The following is a 25,171-nucleotide window of genomic DNA, read 5'->3' on the forward strand; positions in this document are numbered from 1 at the left end:
TTATATTCATATGTGTTCCCGGAATAATTTTGGAAGATAGGAAAGGAACGGTTTGAACTAATAATCTGTGCTTAACTTCTAGAGCAAGCTGCTCCAAGGAGAAATAACTCAGGTTGAATAAAAAGAATTGGTATATGGGATTCCTGAATAACCCAAACAGACTTAGTTTCCAGTCCTACTGAGATTACAGAAGGTTTCAGTTCCTTTGGGGGAAAAATAACATAGCCAAAACCTGCCAGCCCCTCCCTATGTGTCTTTAAAGAATGCATTACTAAATGTCCTAGGTAAAAAAGGCTCAGCCTCTTCTTGCACCAGCAGAAACTGTTCTTTCAGCTTTTCATGCAGTGCTTCCAAAGATTATCTCAAGATGGGAGAGAAAATCCCATCTGAGCATTGTCCTTTCTTTCAGGAGTGGCTAGGAGGGTCCAGCAAAGCAAACGGCAACTTTGAGTTGCAGCACTCCCTCCACTGGGTTTTATACATTTCAAATGATGTTCGTGTAGTGTGTTTCAAAGCCTCTGCATTATAAACTTCTTCTGCTTCCTTGGCACGGACCTTGGGAGCTGAGTGACTGACTCAGTTCTTGCTAAAAGTCAGTGACAAAGTTTCTGGCTGTTTCCCCAGTACAACTGCTCCTGACTGCTGAATTCCAGAGCCTTACAGCAAGACGCCTGCTGCTGAATGCTGGAAATGCTCTGATGCTGGGACTGAGTCAAAACCTTGTTTTTAACCTTCTGTTGGTTTGCAGTATTCACACTTTGAAACCTTTCTAGCTGTGTTTTTGGCCAGTTTTGGAGTGTCCGTCATGCACACCCCCAGCCAGAATGGCTTAATGACATGGGCTTGCAGTTAGCGTCCCTGAAGCTAACGTGACAGAGCAGCTGTAGTATTTGGGCTATGAAGATGGGGAAACAGGCTGGGGTGGGAGCAAAGGGATCTGCAAAAAGCCCTGCGGCTGTCTGGAGAGGAGCTTTAATTGGGTTCATTTCCTTTTTTTCTTCCTTGGCAACCCATTTTGTGGCACTCTGTACGCATGCAGACTGGCACATGCCAGGACCCAGAAAGATCTCAGTCTGCAGTGTGAGTCTAAGTCTGGATTTCAGAGTGTTGGGGCCGCTGGGATGAATTCACCCCCATTTCTGTGGGGCTGCAGTGCAAGTGCAAGCTGTGCTTTGGAGGTGTCACCCTCCCTGGGCTGTCAAACAGAAGATCTGGGGAAAAATGAAACTCAGTGAGGACAGCCAGGAGCAGGCTTTTGACTGTACCTTGAGACTGCACTTGCATGTTTGCATGCCTTGAGAATGATGCTCTTGTAGCTGGCACATGCAGCAGTCTCCAGAGCCCCCTTCCCCCCCCCCCCCCCCCCCCCCCCCCCCCCGCCCTTCAAAAAGCAGCAGCTTGGCTTGGCTTTGTACCCATTAATTAGTGGTGTTTAGTGCATGGGGTCTGGGAAAAGGAGAGGAGCTGTGCTGCTGCCTCCTCCAAGCCCCCTTTTCACCTGGGGGTTATTGTGTGCTTTGGCAGGACGTGACGGGATTGACTGGTGTGCCATTCCCCTCTGGTGTCCCCATTGTGGTAGGACAGGGACTATAAAGCCCATGTGGCACGGCGGGCTCTGCAGCACTTTGCTGATTGCCTTGCTGCGTTGAATGTGGGGTGTCCAAACCTGCTGGACATGTGTGTGGGTGGTGCGTGGCTTTCTGCTGCTCGACCCTTTCTACTCCTATCCGAAATATTGGAGGCATAAGAGGAAAATGTAGTTCTGAAGGGATGGTGAGCTTCACATGAATGACTTTCAGCTCTCTCTCTTGAAAGTAGGGCTGGTATTGATGGCTGGTCAGTTTGGGGTTGGACACGAGAATAAATGGGATTTTAGCATCCCAAGGTGGAAAAGCAGTGTTTTTTAACGTCTGGTGACAAGCCCCAGGAAGAATTAAATGAAAGAGGGAGAGTTTGGGCCACACTGCATGGGTCCAGGCACCACAGTCACCACCAGTCCTGCAGCCTTAGGATGTGAACCTTTCCTGAAGACAGAAACTTGACTGTAAACTAGGTTGGATGATGAAAGGTGAGCAGTTTGCGGGGTGCTTACATTTATTTTTTCTGGTTAGGCTCATCTTGTCTGCAAACAGGCACATTTTGAACAGTAGGACACTTGCCTTTTAAAGTGAGAAGCTTCGCAGCCACACTGGGGATGGGAAGTATGTATGGCACATCAGAGCTTGGGAAGCTGGGATGAAAAGGTTCAGGTGAAATGCGCACCTCTGAGCTGCAGAGGAAAAGATGGTGAAGAGCTCTGGTGCCAGATACAACACAGCCCCATGTGGGGAGCGGGGCCAAGGCTAAGAAATGTGCGTTGTGAGGAGGGTACATGGCCGTGGGGTCTTGTGCGAGGCATGGCTGGTTTGCCATATAGTGGCAGGGACACACCGCTCCATACCGCTCCTGTAATATGTGCTCACCTCCAAGCATAACATGCTTCACAAAGCTTCATCGCTTGGGGAAGGCTTTTTATCTTGTTTTAGTTTGTGGTGAGAGATATGGCTTCTTTGGGGTTATATTTCTCTTTAAAGGAAAGGGGTATTTCTCTAAATGTTATATTTGTATAGTAAGGAAAAATAACATGGATTTTTTTTCCCTTTCTTTGAAAACGCTGCTGCATTGTGGAGGGAGCGTTAGTGGCCTCATCTGTCTCTCTCTCTGCTTGCAGCCCTTGTTTATCACATTGATAAAAGATAGGATTGGTAAATCCTTGTGAGAGAGTGATGTGGCCTGCTAGTCTTTCATTCATCCTCAGAGTGTAGCTAAACTTTCCATGGATATTTAAAACAACGGCATTTAATCTCTAACACAGTTAAAAGGCTTATGTGTTCTTACTCCAGAAGTGAGACACATTGGCGGCAGCTCTTATTTATTTTATTTGTTTGCCACAGCTTGAAAACTGAGTAGTCAAAAGAAAAAGTTCTCATTTTAATATTCTGCTGGAATGAATTGCTTCAGTGAAAGCAAAGGATGTTGTGCAGTTACTGAGGCATAACGCGGCTCTTTCCATCTTAGTCTGTCCTTTTGGCTGTGGGGATCTCATCTGCATAATACTGCTAATTTTTTTTTTTCCTTAATATTGACAAGGGATGTCAGTCCCTGAGCACCAATTGGTTGATTAATCAAAGTCCTTAACCAGTCAACGGGTAGAGGTTTGCATAATATTAATTGCCTCAATTGCTCAAATTGCCTGAGCCCCTCCTGCTGGCTCCAGGACGGGGCAGGCCGGGCAGGACCCCACCAGGGCTGTGGGGAGTGCGCTAGGCCATGCTGATACGAGCCTACAGGAGGCAAGGGAGACAGAGGGACAACGGGCTGGGGCTGCTCTTTGTTTTAATTCGAGTTAATTGCAGCTAATGCTTTGTAGGCTCTGGCACGGTGGAAAAAAAATTAAAAATAAAAGCCAGCCCGTGCTTGTGCTGCATCCCCTGCGCTCCTGTGAGGGAACCCATTTGGGAGTTTCTGATGCTCAGCCATCCTCCGGCTCAAGGTGCAGGCAGACTGATGTAAATCAAATGTACAGTGATCATTATTTACCAAAAGTCCCCTGTTTCTCAGTAACTAATCAGTGAGTTGCTCAACTGCCGTAGCATAATTCCTTCCTGTGCAACACATTGCTGGAGTTGCCAACTTTGGGGCCCTCTTCCCCCAGACCTGCTCCAGTTGCATCAGCCTGTTGATTTCAAGTTACCAGGCGTATAGGAAATTCAGGTTCATATTTCTGGGAGCAAGTGGGGAAGAAGGGATGAGCTGAGACCAAATCTGGGACAGAGGAGGGAGCACTCCCTCAAAAGCTACCTGGACGTGATCCTGGGCAAGCTGCTTTAGGGGTCCCTGCTTGAGCGGGTTTTGGACCAGATGGCCTCCAGAGGATCCTTCCAACTCCAACCATTCAGTGATTTTGTGATTCTGTGATTTTCAAAGTACTTAGGAACAATGAAGACATTTCCTGATCTCCTATATCTTTCCATGTTTCCCTCTTGTGGCCTGTGCAGGAAAAAAAAAAAAGTATCAGGCAATAAATCTTAAAACAGTTTGCACACAAAAAAGGGGAAAGATGAAGAAAAAAATAAAGGAAAATGTTTAGTCTTTTTCTTTCTTTCTTCCTTTTTTTTTCCCCTCCCAAAGCTAAAAATATAATCAGAAGCTCATATTCCTCTCTTTTCTTGCCTGCCTTCCACCCCAGCAATGTTTGCATGATTTCCCTTACATTGTCAATACTGTCCCTGTTCCAACCCCTTACTAATATCTTTTGGAGCAGAACTAGCTTTCTGATCTGCATGAACGTAAATTGAAGTGAAAAAGAAAGGAGGATGACTGCAGGGAGAGAGGATTGGAAAGGGAAAGAATGTTTTTCTTTGGGGATTTTGGGGTTGTAACTTCTCAATTAGCAGTAAGTTTGATGTCCCTGTGTGTGGTTTTCCTGTCCTCTGCACCTAACTATAAGGCATAGTAATAATCAGGTATATTTTTATGGACAGCAGCTTGAAAATGTGCCTACATTGCCTACATTTATTTCTGTTTTGTAAAATAGCAGTGAATTCAACCTGCATGGTAATGGGTAGTTTCCAGGGGTAATGGGTCTGGAGATGCAAAGGTAGAGTGCAATGGGCATTAAGCAGTATGTCCAAAGGCAAGTAGTCACAGCTCTTAGGTCAGAATCCAAATTATGCAGTAGAAAAGCATTACATGCCTCCTGATTTTGGAGCTTTTCTTCTCATCCAAAAGGGCTAAAATATCCCTTGAGCCTGGCATAGGTGAAGCTGAAAACTTTATTTGGCTTCTGATTCTGGTATTTTGCTAAGCTGGACTTTGTTTAGTCATCCATGTCCCTGTAAAGGATGGGCTTGTGAATCACAGCTTGAAGCTCGGATTTCTGCTTTTCTTTTCAAAGCTTTGAATGTGTAAGGCAGAGATAGAGCAGACATCTTGGTTCTGTGCTGTCTTCATACATCTTCCAAAAATGGGACCTGCAATTCGTTGTGTTTGACAAGACACGTCTGCGCTGATTTTAATGGGATGTAATTTGAAACCAGTTTAGTTAAACTGGGGCAGATGGCTGCAGGACTGTGTGTGATTTCCTCAGCGTAAGGTTGTGGTGCTGCAAGGTTGTTTGTCTGGTTTTAGGACACCCCCTAGCAAAAAAAAAGATAATGCTATCGTCATATGCATCTCAGTGTTGAACTAGTACAAATTCATTTTGCCCATTAAAATGTGTAAGAAACAAAATCCAAAAATCTGTCTCAGAAGACTCTGGCTTACTGCATAGCATAGAAATTGCATCTTACATTTTTGGTTATTAACCATTAGATAAAATTAAGTCATCATGCCTGATCTAAATGAGGCTTGTACTGACAGGTGATCAGATAGTAAGTAAAGCTGCTACCAGTGAATATGGCACTGGAGCCATGAAAATTTGCAAGGTCTTAGCTAAATTGATTTAGTGTAATCAGGACCTGTTTGTAGACAAGGTTTTCATTTACCATTTTAATACACTTATTTTGCATACTGCACCTATGCCTCTTGTTTCTTTTCAGTTGTTCAGTAGGCAAGAACAGAATTGGAATATTCTGAGACTGAACCTGAAAACATAGCCTGAAATTCAAAAATAGAATGCAAAAACTGTCTTCAAATTTATTTTTTCAATTAGTCATATTGAAAACTTTACTTCATAATAATTTAAATTTGATCTGAGAATAAAGATGTGACCTGTGTTACCAGTACCTTTAGCTTGAACTGCAGAACTCCCTGCTCCCAGTTGGGTGTTCTTGCATATTACCTACCAAGACATTTTTGATGGGGGAAAAAAGAAGGAAAAGATATTGGGGAAAACGTCTGTGTTTTCAACCAACCTCACTCATGATGAACAGGTTGAATGGGAAGTCTGCAGACTGGAAAGCACATCTGCTGAAAACATGTGTTGAGTTTTACTTCTTTATTTATGTTAACAGTGAGCACATTTGTGGAAATCATGTTTTCTTCACAATCTGTTTGTTAAATTAGGACACAAACCCAAGAACACTTGTGCATGAGAGTAATTTTCTATAAATGAGTAGTGTCACTGAGTTCAGTAAGAGCAGTCACGCACAAAGTTAAGCACATGCATGAGAGATTGTAGAAATTTTGCAAATATGTTGTCATCATGAACAAATTTCCTAGCTTTGCTTATGATGCAGCTATAATTTTTTGGCTTGGTCTCCTTTTGAGTAGCCCTCATTTTATAAACCATAAGCTATTCCATTTTGCTAAGCCTAACTGAGGATATTTCTCTTATTTTGTCACAGCAACAAGAGCAAGATCCCACAAATCTATACATCTCAAATTTACCCGTTTCCATGGATGAGCAGGAACTGGAGAATATGCTGAAACCTTTTGGACATGTCATTTCCACCAGAATATTAAGAGATGCTAACGGAGTCAGCAGAGGAGTTGGCTTTGCCAGGTAAAACCCTTACTCTTAATTGATTTATGCATATTTTTTGACTTTGGTCCTTTGCAAATGCTGTCTGCTGTGTAACACTGAAGACTCATAGCTATCGAAAATGCAGAGCAGCACCTTTATCAGATTGTGCGTCTGTTCTTTCTACTGAGCTGAGGAGTACCGGTGCAGAAGGATGTTCATTTCATTGCTCCAGAAATTAGTTCACTGAATGTATGTATATGGAAATAAAAATAGCTAGGAATAGTGAGCTATCCATGCAGTATCAAGCTTGGATAATAATAAATGTCCTACAGCAAAAAGAACACACTTGGTGAGGAAACTGTTTAAATGTCTAGCAAATATTTTGCAATAAGGAAAAGTAAATTTAGCAGTTGGAAGAGCAAGGGGGAGGAACTATAACTGAAAAAACACAGCTTCTTTGAAAGCTGCAAGGAACTCAAACCTATGAGAAGAGGTTAAGAAGAAATATTTGCATATAACAGGCACTGTCAGAGTAGTTTAGACAAAATGGGCAACATATTATTACCATGTAGCTCGTTGTCAGTACGGAAAGACAAGTTTCCATGTTTACTCTCAGGGAATATTTACATAGATTCACCACAGCTTGAAACATTCTTAAATCAAATGGTTTTCTTTTGAAAAGCCAAGGAATGGAGAGCTATATATAGAAAGGTATTGAAAAAGCAAATAAGGAGAAGAGAAATCTGTAACTGTGCTGTAAATCAGTGTTCTGCTTCAAAAGAAAGCTCAAAAATAATAATGATAAAAAAAATCCCAAATAATTGTTTCTACAGAATATTCATACATTGTGCTTTGTAGTGGAGGCAAAATGACTTAGTCATCCTTTGAATTTCTTTGGAATACACCATATCTTGGCATATCATGGCACTCATGTTAGTGTCATAACACCACTGAGTGAAATAGGGTACTGTATGATAAAAAGGTAGCTTGCAAGATAAGTGACATTGTAGTGTTACCTTTGTCCTTGATGTGAAAGATCATCATGCACAAACAATGTTAAGATAATGCTGTCTGAATTCAAATAGAAAAAGGCAAAACATTTATGCTGAAAGATGACATGCTGTTCTTTATGCATTCTTGCAGATAATAACGTGAATTTTTCTAGCTCACTAAATATAGATTGGTATAACTCATGGGTAAACTTGTATTTTAAAAATTGACTTTGTTTGTGAAAATGTATTGAATTATGTCACATATTCCAAAAAGCTTTTGTGATCTAATGTAAAGGTTGTGTAAATCACCATGCAAACAACAGAGGGGTAAAAACTTGGCTGTATCGAACTATACCACTTACTTCGCGTTGACCTGAGAGAGGCCATAATTAATACAGAAATTTAGAACCACAGTTGAATACTGACTCTTGTCTTTGCAGAATTACCAGTACAAGCTGTAATTACATGACCACCTGATCTTCTTTTTGTAATAGCGTGCTATTCAGTATCATTTTACTGCATGTCACTCAAAGGAGATGAATTTGTTTAGCTTTGCTTGTAGTCATGAGGGTTTCTTTCTAGTGTACCTACATTGTGAGCACACGCTGATTGGATATAAGCAGGGTACATCTAGGGGATGGCAGCTGCATTTCAGACCAGTTAAGATTTCAGAAGACTTTTTTTTAAGATTTTCAGGATCAGCAACCCATGTGGTGATCCTGCCTATTATATCTTCTGACTGGGGCCCTTTTATCAGTGTAGGTGCCTGCTTGTGGAAATGCCCCATGCTGCTTACTTAGCACAGCTCTTAACTGAGCCACAGAAGCACAGGACAAGAAGTTAACTTTGCGGACACTAAAACCCAGCAATTTTGGAATTTGATGTTTCACAATTATTAACTAACTACTGTGAAGATTAAAAATCACTTTTTGATTCTGTCTAATTATGTGAATGGTCAATCTCAAGTATATTCAAAAAGTAATCGGAAGTAAAGGCTTACTGTAGACAACTATTGTCACATTTTTTTCCTGAATGAATATGATTAGGAGTTTCATAATGCTGCAGGTGGCTACTTAATCATTTATAACCTGGGTAACTTCAAATGTTCTTAGATCACACTCTTAGATCTTGGATCCGAGTAATGTCTGGTCACATTAAAGTTCATCCTCTTTAAAAGTACGCACATACAAAACTAGCTCTCTTTTTTAAGCTGTTAAATTATTTCCTCTCTTGCATCCCTCAAAAGCCGCTGAACAGATTTTCCTGAAACTTTCCAGAATGTTTCACTGTGGCTTGAACCCAACTTTGCCTAGGTACACCCTGGGGGAGATTTTGGGGAGGAGAGTTACGAGCAAGGGGCCAGAGAAGGGTAACTTTGGACTCCAGCTGTGGCTCCACAGAAATCCATTCAGTTGAAAGGGAATTGCTGTAACCTCTGGACACCAACCTCTGCCTCACAGCTCGCCCATCTTTGTACTTCAGATCCTGTGCTACCTGGCTCCAGACTGCCCATGGGAGCTGGTGTTCAGCAGGGTTTGTCTTGCTGCTGGTAGCTGGCACCATGGGTTTCTGCCAACACCGGCAAGCAGAAGGTGGGACTGACAGCCGGTCACACAGTAGAAAGACAAATGAGAAGGAGGGGCAAGAAATACTAATAAGCAGGGAATATGGAAAAAGGAGGAGGTGCAGATTAGAAGCTTTGTGTTCAGTCTGTCGTAAGATTGCGTGTAGAAAGAGGGAATGATGCAGTGTTACCCTCACACAGGGATTTCATCACAAGACTTAAAACTATAGGTGTTTCTCTTAAATCCCTGTTGCTGAGGGTCATTCAATGACTTCAGCATCTGATCTTTCATTTAGAAAGTGTAAGTGGATTCCTCAGAGCTTAAAATGAAAGCATAGTCCTTAATCCTCAAAAGAAGCAAAGGAAAAAAAAATCCAAAGCAACTGGATTTGAAGACATTTTTTTCTGAGATACAATTTTAAAGCAGCTCTGTCATCTTTTATGATTTCGGTTTTGCAAACTGACCGTTAACAAAGTTGTTGGTGAGAGTAAAAAGGAGAGTAAGTAAGAGAGAAGGTCTTGGAGGGAGGCTGGAGATACTGGGTTTGAGAAGGCACCAAAAGCATGGAGAAAAATACTTAAATTCATCCTGAAGATGTGCTATCACTACAAAGGTGACTCTATGTGCCAAAAGACCTGACTTTCCAAAGGCCTGTAAAGGGCGACTGCCAGGTTTCGAGTGGGAGAAAATCTAACACAAAGTGGAGCCAAAGCAGTGGTGATTTTTTGCTAAATGAAAGGGGAAATATTTAAAGGGAGATTTCTGCGGATTAGTGGTGATGCTGCTTTGGAGGCAGAGAAGTGTCAGCAGCACCAGGGGATAGGGAACATCCAGGCAGTTTAAGGATGCGTTTGTGAAGAAGGGAAATGCTTTGTTCTTCCTTATTCAAGGGTTTAATTGAAGGCGGTTGAAAAGGTGTTATAAAAGGTGCTATAAATTTAACTTGAACAAATCCATCATCTGGGACAGTAGTGCAGGCTTAGATATGATGAGGATCATTCCTACTTTCAGTCAGAAGAATGATCTGTCAAATCCTACATCTTCCCCAGGAAATTGCTTTATAATTGGATATCTCAGATGAAACTGGAAATCCCAAACATGCCCCAAAGACTATGTGTGATATCTGTATAATATTCCAATGCCTTCAGTGATAAATTTTCATTGAAAAGCCTCCCTGGAAGGGGTTCACAGCAGCACTGCAGAGTGCTGGAAACTTCTGTGGAATGAGAATGTGTCTCCAAAATCCTCAAATTTCCATCTGGTATTGCAACCCAGATCAAATTTTGGTAAACCTAGTGCATCCCTGAGAATATTGCCAGGCTTGAGGCTGCACTTCCAGGGAGATGCAAATTCCAGAGTGGGACAGGTGAGGCAGGATCCCAGAACAAATATCAGTGGGTAGCCATAACATGAAAATAGGCATGAAGCCCTTAAAGGTGAAGAAGGAGGAACAAAGAAGGTTAGGAGCCATCAGGTAATTTGGTTTAGCAATTTTCATTACCCAAGCCCTAGGTACTGTGAAGAGAACTCTTTGGGACACAGAGAAGGGGACAGGGAAACAATGGGATATACCTTGGGGAGGGACTTACTGATACCACTGAATCAATGAAATAAAAATTAGGGGTTTAGAGCCCCCCAGTAAAATGCCATCAAAGTATTATTTAAGTATCCTCCCTACAGAGATAGCAATGTTAATAATACCATACGTACACGTACCACAGTCAACTGAACAGTGGAGCAAGCATTTTATAGGTCCTTTTAAACAATAAAGTGCAAAGAAAGAATTAGAAACCACTAACTTTTTTATTTTGTTTACTGTCTTGTAACTTAAAACGACCTTGCAAGATTCACCCCCCAAGCGACGTTTTATAACAAAGTCATAAGCCTCTGAAAACAGAAATTTATGATGGAAATGCTGACAGTCAGACAGTCAAGTATTGCACTGCTGGCGGGTACCAGTATAATGCTTAACCTGAGACTGCAAAGACAGTAGCATAAATCAGCCAGGGTCTAGGTGGAAATGGCTGTGTGTTCGTACTATTCTTCTTCCAGTAACGTGAGAAAATTTGTCCAACATAAACTGTCATGAAAGCTTGTTACGATGCCATTCCCACTGAAAGACCCAAGTCAAGAGTTTCTCAATTAGTTGTCTCTATCATCTCAGACCAGAAGGAAATGTTGAGGAGATACTTGTGTCCCTTTGAGAAAGAGCAGGGGGGTCTATAATGGGGCATTTATCCATCTTGTTGTGTTTGGAGTTTAGGCTCTATCCTTGTCTTTTCCCTACCTTGTGCTCTTGGTGGAGCTTCCAGTGGGATGCATTTCTCTGCCAGCACATGTTTTTTATTAAACTTATCTCCTGCTTATCTGCACTTTATATGTCTTAAATTTAGTCTTTGGAAACAACATTTGACTCAGCAACTGAAAGGGAGTGACAGAAAATGGGAAACAAGGATTTGAGCCCTCACGGGGTCATTAATTCTATATATAGCATTTTCGCGTGGATTTCAGTAGAAATGGATTGGTTCCAGTTTCCACTCAAACAAAACGAAAGAGCCAAGCTTTTAATTTGTATATTCTTTTCCTCAAAGGAAGCTGCACGTCTTCCAGGGTTTTTCAGGATAAAGTAGGTGTCATTTAGTTACATCAGATTTCTTCTGAAACAAGCAGGTTTCTCTGTGAAGTGGAAGTGCCGTAGCTCTGTGCGGGGAAACTGATTCAGGCAGCTCAGAAAGGTCCCCTGGGCACAGTAGGCTATGCTACATGATGGCCCAAACCCTCGGAGGAGGATTGTAACCTGTCCTCGCTGGGGTGCTTTCTGCAGATCTCATGTATCCATCTGTGATCGCAGACAACCTCCTGTTGTTCATGCAAACAGGAATGAACATGAAAAATACACAAGCAAGACACACTTGGAAAAGACATTATTTATGAGCAATGAGGACATCTTGTCAAAATGATTATATTTTCCTACACTGTAACTGACAAGGGGAAGATTATTTTTCATCACAAAACAGTTTTAAACCCCAAAGTGCAAGCATCTAGAAGCAATCGCTTACCAGTAAGCGATAAGCTGGGGACATAAGATACCTGAATCAGTTATAGGGGAAAAGAAAATCACAGGTTGTGGCCATGTTAGACTTCTAGGATGCCTGGAATTAAATCAGCAAAATAAATTAAAGAAGTTATTGAACATAGCACTGTAGAAGAATGACGAGTAGGACATAAGGAGGACTGGGTACTAAGAAGCCTCATACTAATCAAAGCTATTTTGTAGCTTTAGACTGTTTAAAACCATATAATTTTCTCTGAGTTCTTTTATATCACAGACAGTTGATGTACTCCCAGTTACCTAATGTTGAGATAATACTTGTCTTTTACTAAAATACAACTTTCAGAAGTGATTTGAAGATATAGATTAAAAAAAAAAAACACCAAACTTCTTTTCAAGTATGTGTGCCAGTGTGCCCGTGGGTCATCTTCCTTATAGTTAAATATTTCTGCCTGATTTCTCTTCTACATTTATATGATTCTTATCGCAACTTTCTCAACCAGATTAAAGAACCTAACTTAGTACCAAGTTTATTCTCCCCACAAAGATACTTATGCACCTCTCTCAGGCTGCCCCTCTAGTCATTTTATATTATTTTTTTGATAGGCTAAAGAAATTGAATTCTCCAGTGTATATTCTGACTGTGGCCTCAGTTCTTCAGACTTCTCCACTGCAAAATACTGCAACTACTTTCCTACTATCATCTTTGCAAAATGCCTTAAGTAGTAAAGAAGCATTATTCCTGATTTTATTAATAAAATAAAACAATAATATTTGTATGTTGATCATAACCTAAGTGTGGTAGTAATAATTTCATCTGTAAATATTTACTTGCAATATAAAAAATACAGGCCTGATTCTCATTTACAATATTATTATTAAGCAAAGAGACTATAGGGTATACATAAACCAAACCCACATTTTACTACTAACTGGTAATTACATGGTACTGAATATTTCACATGTAATAATTATGTAATCATCATGTTATTCTTTGTGTATAAATTTTATTAAGTTGTTTCTTGACACTGCCTCAATCTTTGTAATAAACATGTATAAGAGCTTAATTTTTAAATATTTTCCTTTTTTTTTTTTTTTTTTTCCACGTTGAAGGTTACCTATTACTTATAACACATAATGACTACTTTGGAACCACTACAGTCTGTAGAGAGAATAATATACATTTTAAAAATTATCTTTAAAAAAGTATTTAACAGCAAGAGGTGAACCTTAGATGATGTGTTTTTGTTTGTATTTGCCTAATCTTAATCATATTTTGTTGTTGTTGTCTTACTGAATCATCATAAATTTGTAAATTATGTCTTGAAAAATGATAACAGTCTTCAGATTTTTTAAATGAACTCCATTTCCAGTGGGACGGAATATAGTCAGTCTAGTTACTTATATTGTACTTGAGAAATTTTTAGTTTTATACATAGACACAACTGGAAATAAATTTTCACATTTATCTTAGTTTTTTTGGGGTTTGGTAGTCATCATTACATTTAAAAATATCAGAAAAATCTTGCCTATGGCTTTGATATTTTTTTTCTGCAATGCATTTCTAGGCTCAAAATAATACTCAGATATATTGTAGGTATCTCCAAGGTGTATCTGAACATGAATTATTATCTAAGATTCTCTTTGGATCAACATCAAAAACATACCATTGAAGAGTTTGAAAATAATGCTTTGCGAATGATCTGATCAGAAGCAGATTTTTGTTACCATGTAAAGCTGATGTCCTCACCTTTCCAGCAGGAGCTGAATAGTTTTACCTTTCAACAGAAATTTTTGGAAGCATCTAATATCTTTACCTATCCTCCAGAATGTAATTTGCCACTTTTTGTTTCATCAATTGTGAAATAAAAAATAAAAAATCACTGACAAATAGATTGAAGAGTGCTCTTCCCCCGAGTTTACCTATGTTCTGCTGACATTAGAAAACCCGTCCCCTGGAGCTTAGCTTTTAACATGTTGTATTGCTGTTAGCGTTCTTAAATAGCGGGCTCAGCCATTCAACATTTTAAAACGTTTCTGTCTCAGACAACGTGAATAAACTCATGAGAGAAAACGTATTTTGTCTGGGTGCAGCCGGAGGGGAGGTCTACCACCGGCGGACCCACTGCAGAAGAAAGGCATGCGGGAACTCGGGTGGCAGAGACAGGGGACGGATGCAATTGTTACTCAGCAACGCATCTGGAGGGAGCACATATCGGTGGCTTTGTGTGCTGTGCTGCCTTTTCAAACTGAGTCGGTAATGCTAGTGTCGGTTTCAAGTGAAGCGTGTGCCAGATTACAGATAGCTAGCAATGGTATTTGAGAGCCGTTAATTGTGAAACTTGAGAAGAAAATGTGTGCTCTTTTAAGGCTGCTTTTCGAGTGATGGCCTTTTTATCCCAGAACACTGTGGATTTCACTTTTATTCTCTTCCCACATAAAATGCACGAAGTGCACTGAGTCTCTTTCACTTGGCAGCTTATATATTGCATTCTTTGCAGGGACTGCTTTGGCTTGTTAAAATGTGCCCCATGTATTAAAATGAAATTGTCACTGCTGTGTGGTGCAACGTAACATGGTTTGACACTAAGCGCCTGCAGCTACAGAAAACAGACTTTTATTGCATGTATTCTTCCCGAGACAAGAGTCTCTAAAGGCAGACATTCGCTTAGTTAAATCTGAATGAAGCCAAAGTGAACAATCTAAGTTGCTGTCTGCGCGCCTGTAGAAACAGCCCAGCCCATACGATATGCAGTGAAAACAGGGATAGATCCCAGAAGCGACAATTTTTAATGATTTCAGTTGAAACAAACTGACAAAAGACTTTGCTTGGAGTGTTGATCAGGGTTTTTCGGTGTGTGTGTGGGGGCAGTGGTCATTTTGGTCCATCTTACCCTGGGAGACAAACCGCTGCTCTAAACTCTATGTTGAGCCCCTAACCTGTGAGCTATGCAAGAGGCATGTTACTTTTTCCCAAAACCACGTGATAGGAAGAGTGGTGGATAAATTCATTTTTAAAAGATCTAAGTCAGTGAGAAGTAAGAAATATTTGTCAGTGGTGTTACTTTGCAGGAGGAGTTACTTTTTACTTACCTGGAGGTAAGAAGTAATGCATTGAAGGGATATTGAACCTAGCTTTTAAACACTATTTTACTAAGAAAAACAAAAGAGTATTTTTTTAGCTTAATAGTATTATTTTTCTCTCTTTCCTCTCTTCAGACTTTTTTATACCCAGTCTGTAGCAGAGTCAATGAAACGCTGTGGACTAGCATGCAGTCAGTTTTTAAGACCTGAACAAATGGTGAATTCCCTGATGAGATATAGCCATGGTTTAGGATTTGACCAGTAACTTTGTACTCTTTGACCGTTTGCTCAATAATGTACATACTAGTTCACTGTTAGTGCTTTAATGACTCAATGCTGAAAGTTATCTTGAGGTCATAAAAGATGAACCGGCCAAGATTACATGCAAATTACCCTCTTCAAACAGAATTTGGCTTTATGTAATAGGCACACATACTGATTATGTTAAGTTTTGCCCTACTGTCCATCTTTGCAGTTTTTTTTTCAACATTGATATCTCTAATAATTAAATAATAATAACTAATGTTACTTAATCTTCTGGGTTCTTCTCCAAATCCTGTAATTATTTTTTTTTTCACACCATTTGAAGTTGTTATGGGTGCATGAGGGATCTAGAAACAATTCTAGATTATTACGCCATTCCAGACAGCACACGCGAGCATAAAGAACGTCCTTGTTCGGGGAGAAAGCCCGGAGCCAGGAGGGAGCTGCTCATTGACACTGCAGCAGCTCACACACAGCCGGGAACGCAGCTGCAGGCTTTGAGGGTGGCAGGTCCTCCTTGCAAGCCACACTGTACCGTAACGAGCTCAACCAGTTTCTCTGCAGAAGTCAGCAGGAACAGCTTTGAAGATTTCTCTCAGCATCTGTGCTTGTCTTTTTTTTTTTTTCTTCTCTATTCCTTTTTGTTTTTGCTGACTGAGCACTTTCGTAACAGTCTGGTAACACATATTGCCTCTACCCTCATCCCACCCTCTTCTCTTTTCCAGAATGGAGTCTACAGAAAAATGTGAAGTAGTAATTCAACATTTTAATGGCAAATATCTGAAAACCCCACCTGGTCTACCAGGTAAGTGTAGCCATCGTTATGAAATTTAAAATTTACTGAAGAGTTTAGAGTACAGAAATGCTGGGGTGTGTGTTGAGAGGGACTCACATCGCTGGTCCTGCTGAGAGGGCATACAGCTTGCCTGGTTGAAGCCAATCATTTTTGACCCATAACAGTTTCTTCTCTGCCCAAGTTTGTATTATTCAAACATTTATGTCTGACAGTTGTAAATTTAAGTACACATAAAAATCATATTGTCTTGCTGTTTCTCTCTTTTTTAACGTGTATATTGTGTGTGACTTTTTCCAATTTGAGCAAAGACCACACAGGTAAATGCCAGTTCTTTTCTAACAACCTAGGAATATAACTAGATCAGCAACTGCATTATAGGTTATAAAACGGCCAGAATTTCAGGTTAGAGTAGCTTTCTGTTCTTTACAGTTACGAGGTATTAGTATCAACAGCAGCAGCTTTTAATACTAACTGAGGATATTTCAAATATGAAGTGATTTTATACTATTTGTACTTGCAATGGCTTAATGAAACCCCGCCATTTTCTGATGACATCCATCAAATACATTCAGTGATGTGTCCCTGCCATGTCAAAAACACAGTCCCAGTCCATATCTTGCTTTTGAAATCTTCAGCTGTCATGTTTATGGTCATCAGCTGTGCAAAGTTTAGTGATCAGGTGCCTGAATCTTACTGGATGACAAGACTTCCCTGAGGCCACAGATCTGTGAAGACTTCTCCCTCAAATTGTTTAAAGAGCTACTTGGAGTTCCTAGTATTAAATGAGCATAAAATCCTTGCAAGAATTGTCCCCTAAGTAATTCTCTACTTTTTTTTTTTTTTTCATTATACTATTTCCTTTTTTGGTTACTTTCATTAAATTCCTTCTTATTCCTCTCCTGGTTCTTTATGCAGAAGATGCACTAAATTCTCTAATTAAAAGAGAGCCATCTGCACAACTACGGTGTACAGTAATTGTATGCTGCAATGTACGTATAAATTTTAGTCAAATCACCTTCATGAAAGAGTATAAAACTTTTAGTGCAAGCTGGAAGACTCCATTTTATGGCCCTCTCTTTCAAAAGTAGTCACTGACAGATTTTCTTAATACCAGCTAACCAGCTAATGTATGTTATTTGTGTGAAGTGCAACGGACTCAGGCTGCATAGAACAAAGAGTAAAGCAGCACAGGTGGAAGAGACCTGAAACCATTGGCATGCTTTTCTGTGTGCATACATTAGGTCACAATAGTAATCTGTTTAATATCATAGCAACACCCAATGGAAAGAGTGTGAATAGCAAGGATTTGGGAAGAGCAGCTTCATCATTAGAACCCTGCAAGCTCCGTGGTTACATTCCCAGTTGTGTTAGAGAGGACAGATAACGTGAGCCAGAAATAAAGCAGAGTATTTTTACAGTGCCAGAAACAAAAAGAACTACATGATAAAGAGTGAAAGCTAGAAGTTGAAAGTCATTATTTTATTTTATTTTTATTTTAAATGATCTTTTGGTCAGGAATATGCTGGGTGTTCAACAAAAGTGATGTGGGACATCAAAATAGGAGTCTTGATAAGATAGAGTACTTATTCATGTTCCAAGAGATACAGTGCAATTTGATTTTAATGGTTATAAGTTTCTCTGATATGTTTTTCTCTTGATTGTTGTGCTCACACGGTATTTAGTTGCAAGGATGACCTGGGAAGTGACTATTTTAAGAGTTTTCATTTACCTGAATGCCATTCAGATGCTGGTAAAGTATAATGCAGCACGGGGCAAACCAGCAACTGAACTCACTCAGTTATGCACTAGATATCTATCCCATTTTATCCTCAGTTTTTGGAGGACAGAGTTTGTAGCTCCGAACACAGATAATTAGAAATTATCATAGTGTATTTGATCCACATAAAAGATAATATTTGCACCTCATTATTAGATTAAGGCACTCTTCAAATCTATATTTAAAAGTTTTCTCATATTCATTTATCTTCTTATTTAGAAGCCAGAGAATAAACATGATCACTTGAGTAGTTGGGTTGATTGAAGTGATACTGGCCACTCATATTATTTACCTTTGACCACTGCAAAAAGCAGTCAGTTCTAGTTTCTTCTTCTTAATGTAGTTTCCTGTAGAGCTTCTACTCAGTTTCTACTTCTTGGTTATGCACCTGTATTTAAACATTTCAGCAAAGTATAGAAGCCTCTTGCTTTATCCCCCTCCTGGCAGTTGCTTATCTTCCGGCATGGAGGAGGAAAGAGAATCGAGTCTCCTGGAAAATCACAGTCAGAGTCCGAAAATTATCCTCCCAGCGTCTCAATAATTGGCATAGAAAGAAAATCATCTCTAGTTATTGCTGTGACCTCTTTATGGATTTTGGTTAAAAAATGAGGAACCAGAGAACATTAGTAGAAGTATGCAATGCAATCTGTTATTAACCTCTACTGCTCAAGACATGATCTTACTGTGAGAGAAAACTAATCAATCCTTTTAGGGTTAAATTGAATTGATTGTGGATATTCAGATGGATTTCTTTCAGGCCTACCAGTGAAATGCAAGGGTCTTAATATTTTTTGTCCACATACCTCATCTAAGCTCTCGTATTCTGGTTCAGGCTTGCCGTCTAGTAACAGGTTGGATGAGGCCCATAAGAAAATAAATCGACCTGGCTGCAGGCCGTTTGTGTTACCCTGCTCCCTGAGGCAGTGGGTTTATGGACCAGACAAACTATTTTGGCAGCTAGGCATCCCTGCTGATGCTGAGCAGCTTGTCAGAAAGACAGGGCACCACAGCTCTGCCTTTCACAGTGAAAAACCTGTAGGCCTGTGTTATATCCTCTTGAAGGTCTATCTCAGACATTCATTTTGAATACCAAGTTCTTTCCCAACTAGTGTTTCCTTCCAACTAAATGTAAATTTATTGTTTGGTTTGTTTGTCTGCTTGCTTTTTCACTCTCCAGAGGAGAGTAACTTACGTACGTGAGCATTTGAGCACAGCCAGGAGTCACACATCTGTGCTGGCCTTGGCTAACAATACATCAGGAAGAAGTAAAACTGTGTTGCTTCTGCAAGGAAAGGAGGACACACAGGGCACTCCGAAGGCCCTGTATTGTGTCCCTGCCCAAGACAAAACCGTATCATTCCTTGTGGACTTTCTAACTTCAGCTACTGTCTGTTGTCAAAAAAACTGTAGAGCTGAGCATTTGCAGCTCCATATTGCTCTACTTCAAGACAGTGACAGTGTAAGGGTTATTTTCTGGCACTCTAAACGTTTTGCTAGTCAGATGTGTAATGTCTAGGTAAATTGAGCAGTATTACGTCCGTATTAGTGAATTATTCTCACTAAGGGGGCTCCTCTGTCCAACTGCTTGGCTTCACTCCATTCCAAAGGGAATTGCTCCACTGTCCTGCTTGCTCAACTAATAGGCATTTCATGATGTTCAGTCTTAGATATACAGTGCAAGATAATTGGTTCTCCCATAAATAATTAGTTAATATCTTTCCATTTCTTCCAGACTGAGAAAGAACATTTGTCTTGAGAAATCTGCAAAACATCAGTACTCAGCAGATTCCATGTGAAATTCATAAATAGTCTGAGTAGCTTTGGTTGATATATTTTTTTTTTCTGTTAGTTTTTCTTTTTTTTCTTTATTAGCAGAGCTGCAGAGCTTCTCTGAGGTAAATAATTGACCAGGGCCTAATAGGTCTTTTTTTTTTTTTTTTTTTTTTTTTTTTTAACTAGAGAGTACAGCCCCACGTGAAACTAATTGTTTAGGCCCTTTATTGCCCCTCTGAAAGAGAAGTCAGCAAATGAATATATCAGACTATAGCACTCTACATCTCAGTCAAGATGCGAAGAGCACTATTCATGATGAAGGTAGCTTGCCCTTAGCCTTCCAATGCCACATCTCTTTTTGTTGGTGAATAGGGGGACTTTGATATGAAATCTTGCTAATCTATCATATTTTTCAGTGACTGAATTGAAGTAAAAATGCCTGTTTTTTCCATCAGTAGCAACCTAATTTCTCCTTAGATGGGCAAGCATTGAGTACAGATTTCTCATAGAGTTTTTGAACTGTTCAGCTCCCAGTACACCTGCATGTCTTAAAAAAATAAAAATAAAAAATCTCTTTTTGAATAAATTCAACGGCTTAACAAGTTTTTACTTTCCTCTCTGGAATTTCACAGGAACATGCATCAGTTGTGGTAATTATCCTCTGCTGATACATCCATTATGCTCCCTCACAGCATTTTCTAGTAATTATAGTACTTCCTAAATTTCATTTGCTTTGTAAATACTTTTGATTGTCAGAGGCCATTTGGCCAATACCTATCTCAGCGAAAATTTCAAGGAAGTGAGACACATGAATACAGTGCATGCTCAAGAATATTCCTCTTTCAGAGTGGGTCTGTGTGGCTTTTACTACTACTTTTCCTGCTAGGTTATAAATACGTGATAAACAGAAAGAGGTGGGAAGCATTATATATTTTTGTGTAGGTTAAGAACCCTACTAGTAACAAGTGACTGTGGCATTACAGAACTATTACTAGAGCAGCAACTCTTAAATAGAAAGAAATTATTTGCAACAATACTGATATATTTGCAAATACCTCAGGCAGCAAGATCTTTATTTAAATAATGATCATTATCAGTCATGCATTTTTCTCTTGAGTAGGGCCAAAGCACTACATTTCTGTGGACTCATTTCACCAGAAGGAACAGGTATTTTCTACCTCTCTCGTTAGTTTCAGTATTTCTCTAGGGTCATCTCCTGTATTCTCTAAAGTCAAAGAGTAAATTCAAATGTTTAATCTTTGTTTCAGAGAGGCAGACTTAGAACATGGAGTTACATATTTAAGAGCAATGTGTTTTCTAGGAGATCATGACCAAGAGTAAAAACTAGAACTAAGAACTAAAAAATAATCCAGTTGAGGGTTAATTGTGCAATGGATAAAAGCAAAATTTTAAGCTATTTATCTTCTTTTCTTATTGGGTGAACAAATGATATCTTGCCATTAGTGACGCTGTAATTCTTTTTCTGAATGAATGAACTTAAAATGTATTATTTGATAACTTCTTAGCCCCTTTGTCTTAATTTGCTTCTTTAATTTTTTGGTTATGTCTCTTGATTTATATGTATAACCACTGAAAAACTATTCCAAAACTGTTTTCTTGGGGACTTTAAGTCACTTTATCAAGGTAAGTAATGCATTACCATAAATATCCATGTCTTACTATCTCTCTCTCTGTACATATATGGATATGTATTTGGCATTTTAGACATGACAGAACAAGAGGCAAAAGTAGAAACTAGATACTGGTTTATAGTTAGCTTAAAACAATTGCGCTCTACAGAGAACTTTGAATAAACTGCATTCTGCCAAATTTCATACTGGTAATACTCTGTGGAGCTGGTTTAAAAAGAGGATTATCTGCATTGCTATCCTCAGAAAAGATCTATGTTCAGAAAAATAAAATTTATTTCCCTCATTTGTATCTTCATTTCCTTTAACATATATGATATTAATGTTATCTGGATCCTTTACATTATCTACCTTCTAAGAATTCAGTTTTGTAAATATTTTCATTGTTATCTGCTGAGTTCAGTAAATAAATCCTTCCCTACTGTATCAGAAATATGATCCTTGTAAAGACTTCTGTAAAATAACTGTTAAACAAATTTTCAGTTTCTTTATCCTGTCTACAATTCCTGGCTGTCATTTTTTATGGAATCACTGTTACCTTTTACTTTCTCTGCTCTGTGAGTGCACGTGCTCAGCTCATTGTTAGCTGAAATCTCTTTTACATCTCAAACCCTGTAAACATCCTTTTGATTTCTGTCAGTTCACAGTCTTTGTCTTTGACTGTGTAGGTCTTTAATAACTTCTGTTACTGTCCTCCCCAAGTCCTGGTGATGACCACGAGGTCACTGTAACTCATCCTGCTTTTCAACTCAGGTACTCCCCATGTCCTCAGCGGTATGCAGGCAGCAGTCCCCAGCTCAGGTTTCTGTGGAAAACTGCTCGGTGCAGAATGGGCTCTGTGGACCCCTTGCCTAGGTTGTGTTGGATGTTAGGAGGTGCCTCGGTGGCATATGGAGAACAGTGTGTTTCTGGGGAAATACCTTTTGATTGTTCAGATATCATATAAGAGTTAAAATCACATAGACTTTGCAGGAGATGGTAATAAAAGCAGACTTTCTCCCAAGAAACTATAGGATAGGTGCAGAATTAGTAGAAAATTTAAAACCATCTGTTTAGACAGCACTTCCCTAGTTAGGTCTCTGTGGCTTTGTCCTGTGGCTTGTGCAGATACGTGTGGTGTGGCCAGCCTCATCAGTGCTTCATCTTCTGTTCTCCCATTTAGAGCTGTGACTGTCACGCAACACCAGCAGAGGCTCTTGGCCTTGCCCTCCTTGTAGAGCTCAGCCAAGTATGGCTTGTCCTTAATCCCATTTGAATTGACTCTTCAGCCATAGATGTGCAATATTTTATGACTTCAACTGAAATCGAGTTTTTTCTTGAACTATCTCCTTCCTTTCAAAGACAGACTTTAAAAGTCAGAAAATAGTTATGTTGCTTCATGCCATTCTTGAGAATTTAAAATTTGAAGTATGTCATTTCTGATCACTGAACAACAGAGGTTTCTCCATCTTTAGCTCCTTTCTTTTTTTTCCCAGAGTTATGTTTATGTAACCAGTTATTCTTGCTGAGCTGACATTCAGGTAAATGGTTCTGGTTTAATATCACATATTTCCATGTCTTGCTGCAAAGATCCATTCAAATCTCTTAAATTTCTTATAATTTGAAGATTTTGTATTCTTTAAAGACAAAGGAATACTGTTTAGGAAAAAAAAAAAAGAAAAAACATCACCTATCTGCTCAGTACTACATCTTATTTCAATTTAGCTCAAGCATCACTCCCTTTGGTTAGCATGATACAGAATTAGATGTCTACCCAGTAACCACAATAGCAGGTAAGCACTTATTTCTTGGATGAACGTGAGTCGGGTTAATTTGTATTTTGGACATTAGGTGGTGTGTATCAGTGCTAAATCACATAGTTTGTATTCTTCAGGGAATTTGTGTGAGAAAAGACTTAGTGCCACCTTTGTCTAGGGCTTGATTTTCCAGAAATACATAAAGATGTTGATGATGGGGAAGGTCTCAGAAAATCTGATGTAGTACATTTTTGTTGTTGTTTCTGTGTTTTTTTTATGCTGGTACTTGTCTGTAAGTTCTAAGGAAAATAACCATATGGTTTAGTATTTTAAATAACCTTATTATTAAATGTTTACTTTTGTAATCTGGCTGTATAATTAATGAGAAATCCTTTCTTTTCTTTTTAATTATTATCATTTTGTAACTGGAAGTAACAAAAATGTATAAGATAAGTTTGTGGTATTGCAGAAATTCAGGTTGTGATGTACAAAACAGCGTTACTGCAGTTTGGATTAAGATCTTTGGATTGGTTTGTAAGATTGCAGTTAGAGACCAATATGGCATATAAATAATGAGAAAATATAAATTTTTTTTCTGTCACAGTATCACTTGTCATATCTTTCCTAATATTTCCAGAAGTCTGCAACATAAATGGAGAGTTGCATTCTTTTGTCGTTTGTAATATCTAGTGGTAATGAACTGTGTCACAGTTTATCTAAAGTCACTTTAATATATACATTTTTCTTTTTACCTCAAAGTGAATTTTTGCTTTGAAGAGTGACTATGTAAATCTTCTAATTCAGCAAATCTGTTCCATTTATATGCAAAGACAGATGTATTTGCTGATGAACAAAGCAGTCTCTTCTATATGTTACTGCTGTGGAACCAACGCAGCTGAGAGCAGGTGCACTGAGTTCTGTCATGCTCATACGTCAGCAGTAGAAATGCCGACAAGTTTCTGGTCCAGAGACAGTGCTGTTCCTTGGACGCTCTTGTGAAATCCAAGACCAGACAGACGAGTTGCGCAGGTGTTATAGCAGGCAAAATTTATGAGCCAGAAAGATTCACAGCTTGAATTTCAGATTGTTTAGGTCTAAAGGGCTGGCAATTTAAAACAAGGCAAAACAAACAAATAAAAACATGCAAATCAGAGCATGAAACAATGTGGAACATTGTAAAGTCGTTTGTACATGATTCAGATTTCAGGGAGGAATTCTGCATTTGCATCAACTCTGGCCAGCAGCGGCACAACTCCTCCTGTTTCTTCCCCTTGGCATAACTCCTCCTGCTTTTTCCCCTCCTGCGTTACTTTATTAGTCCCTTCAGGACACTTTAAATGATGGAGTACATCTGCTTTGCAGGCCCTCCTGCTGCAGTATAGTGTTGTCACACCTGAGCCAACTAGTTTAAAACTCGTTTAAAAAGCTAACTTGAGCAGGGCATCAGTCTAGCTGAGCACAGACTAACCTCTTGAGCTAATGGTGTGTTATGCTCAATAATATCTAGCAAGCAGTTTAAATGTTCTTTTTATTTATTTATTTATTACCAAGGGGAATGATTTCCCTTTATAGAAAAATTCTTTCTTTCCTCCTCCTTCTCCCTTCACTCACACTTTTCCACTAGCTTTCACTTCACATTAAACGTTTTGAAATTTGAAGTATGGAGAAGTTTCAGTCAAGGTTTCAGCCTGAGCCTTTGCCCTGTAAATTCCAGCTAACCTGAAAAAAAAAAGGTTCATTGAAGCCCAGCAGTATACAAGTAGAAACACTCTGCATCCTGCATCCTTCAAAACATAAACCTTTCCTTGGCTGCCAGAGGAGCACTGATGACTAGCTTCCACCCTGAGAGCATGAAGGGGCATGACGTTTGTGAAGTAGTGTGTGAAAAGCTTTCCCTTTTCGGCTCATTTAGACGAATAAGAAGAGCAGTATCACAATGGTAGTTTCCATACGTTTTGAATACCAGGAGCCTCTTGCATAGTTGAAGACCATCTCTCCCTCTTTCCCTCCTCAAATAGTACTGCACAACAGAGAAAAG

General features: G+C 39.4%; 1 protein-coding gene across 17 annotated transcripts in view; it reads left to right on the plus strand.

Annotated features, from left to right (window-relative positions):
- RBMS3 (RNA binding motif single stranded interacting protein 3) overlaps nt 1-25,171 on the plus strand; it is a 700,779-nt gene that overhangs the window by 541,191 nt on the left and 134,417 nt on the right. For all 17 annotated transcript variants that reach the window (XM_035549747.2, XM_035549752.2, XM_035549750.2 and 14 more), the window contains 2 exons: nt 6,327-6,484; nt 16,128-16,207. In XM_035549747.2, coding sequence (XP_035405640.1) covers nt 6,327-6,484; nt 16,128-16,207 — 238 coding nt within the window. The remainder of the gene's footprint in view (nt 1-6,326; nt 6,485-16,127; nt 16,208-25,171) is intronic.

The sequence above is a fragment of the Cygnus atratus genome, chromosome 2, assembly GCF_013377495.2.
Source record: "Cygnus atratus isolate AKBS03 ecotype Queensland, Australia chromosome 2, CAtr_DNAZoo_HiC_assembly, whole genome shotgun sequence".
Classification (NCBI taxonomy): domain Eukaryota; kingdom Metazoa; phylum Chordata; class Aves; order Anseriformes; family Anatidae; genus Cygnus; species Cygnus atratus.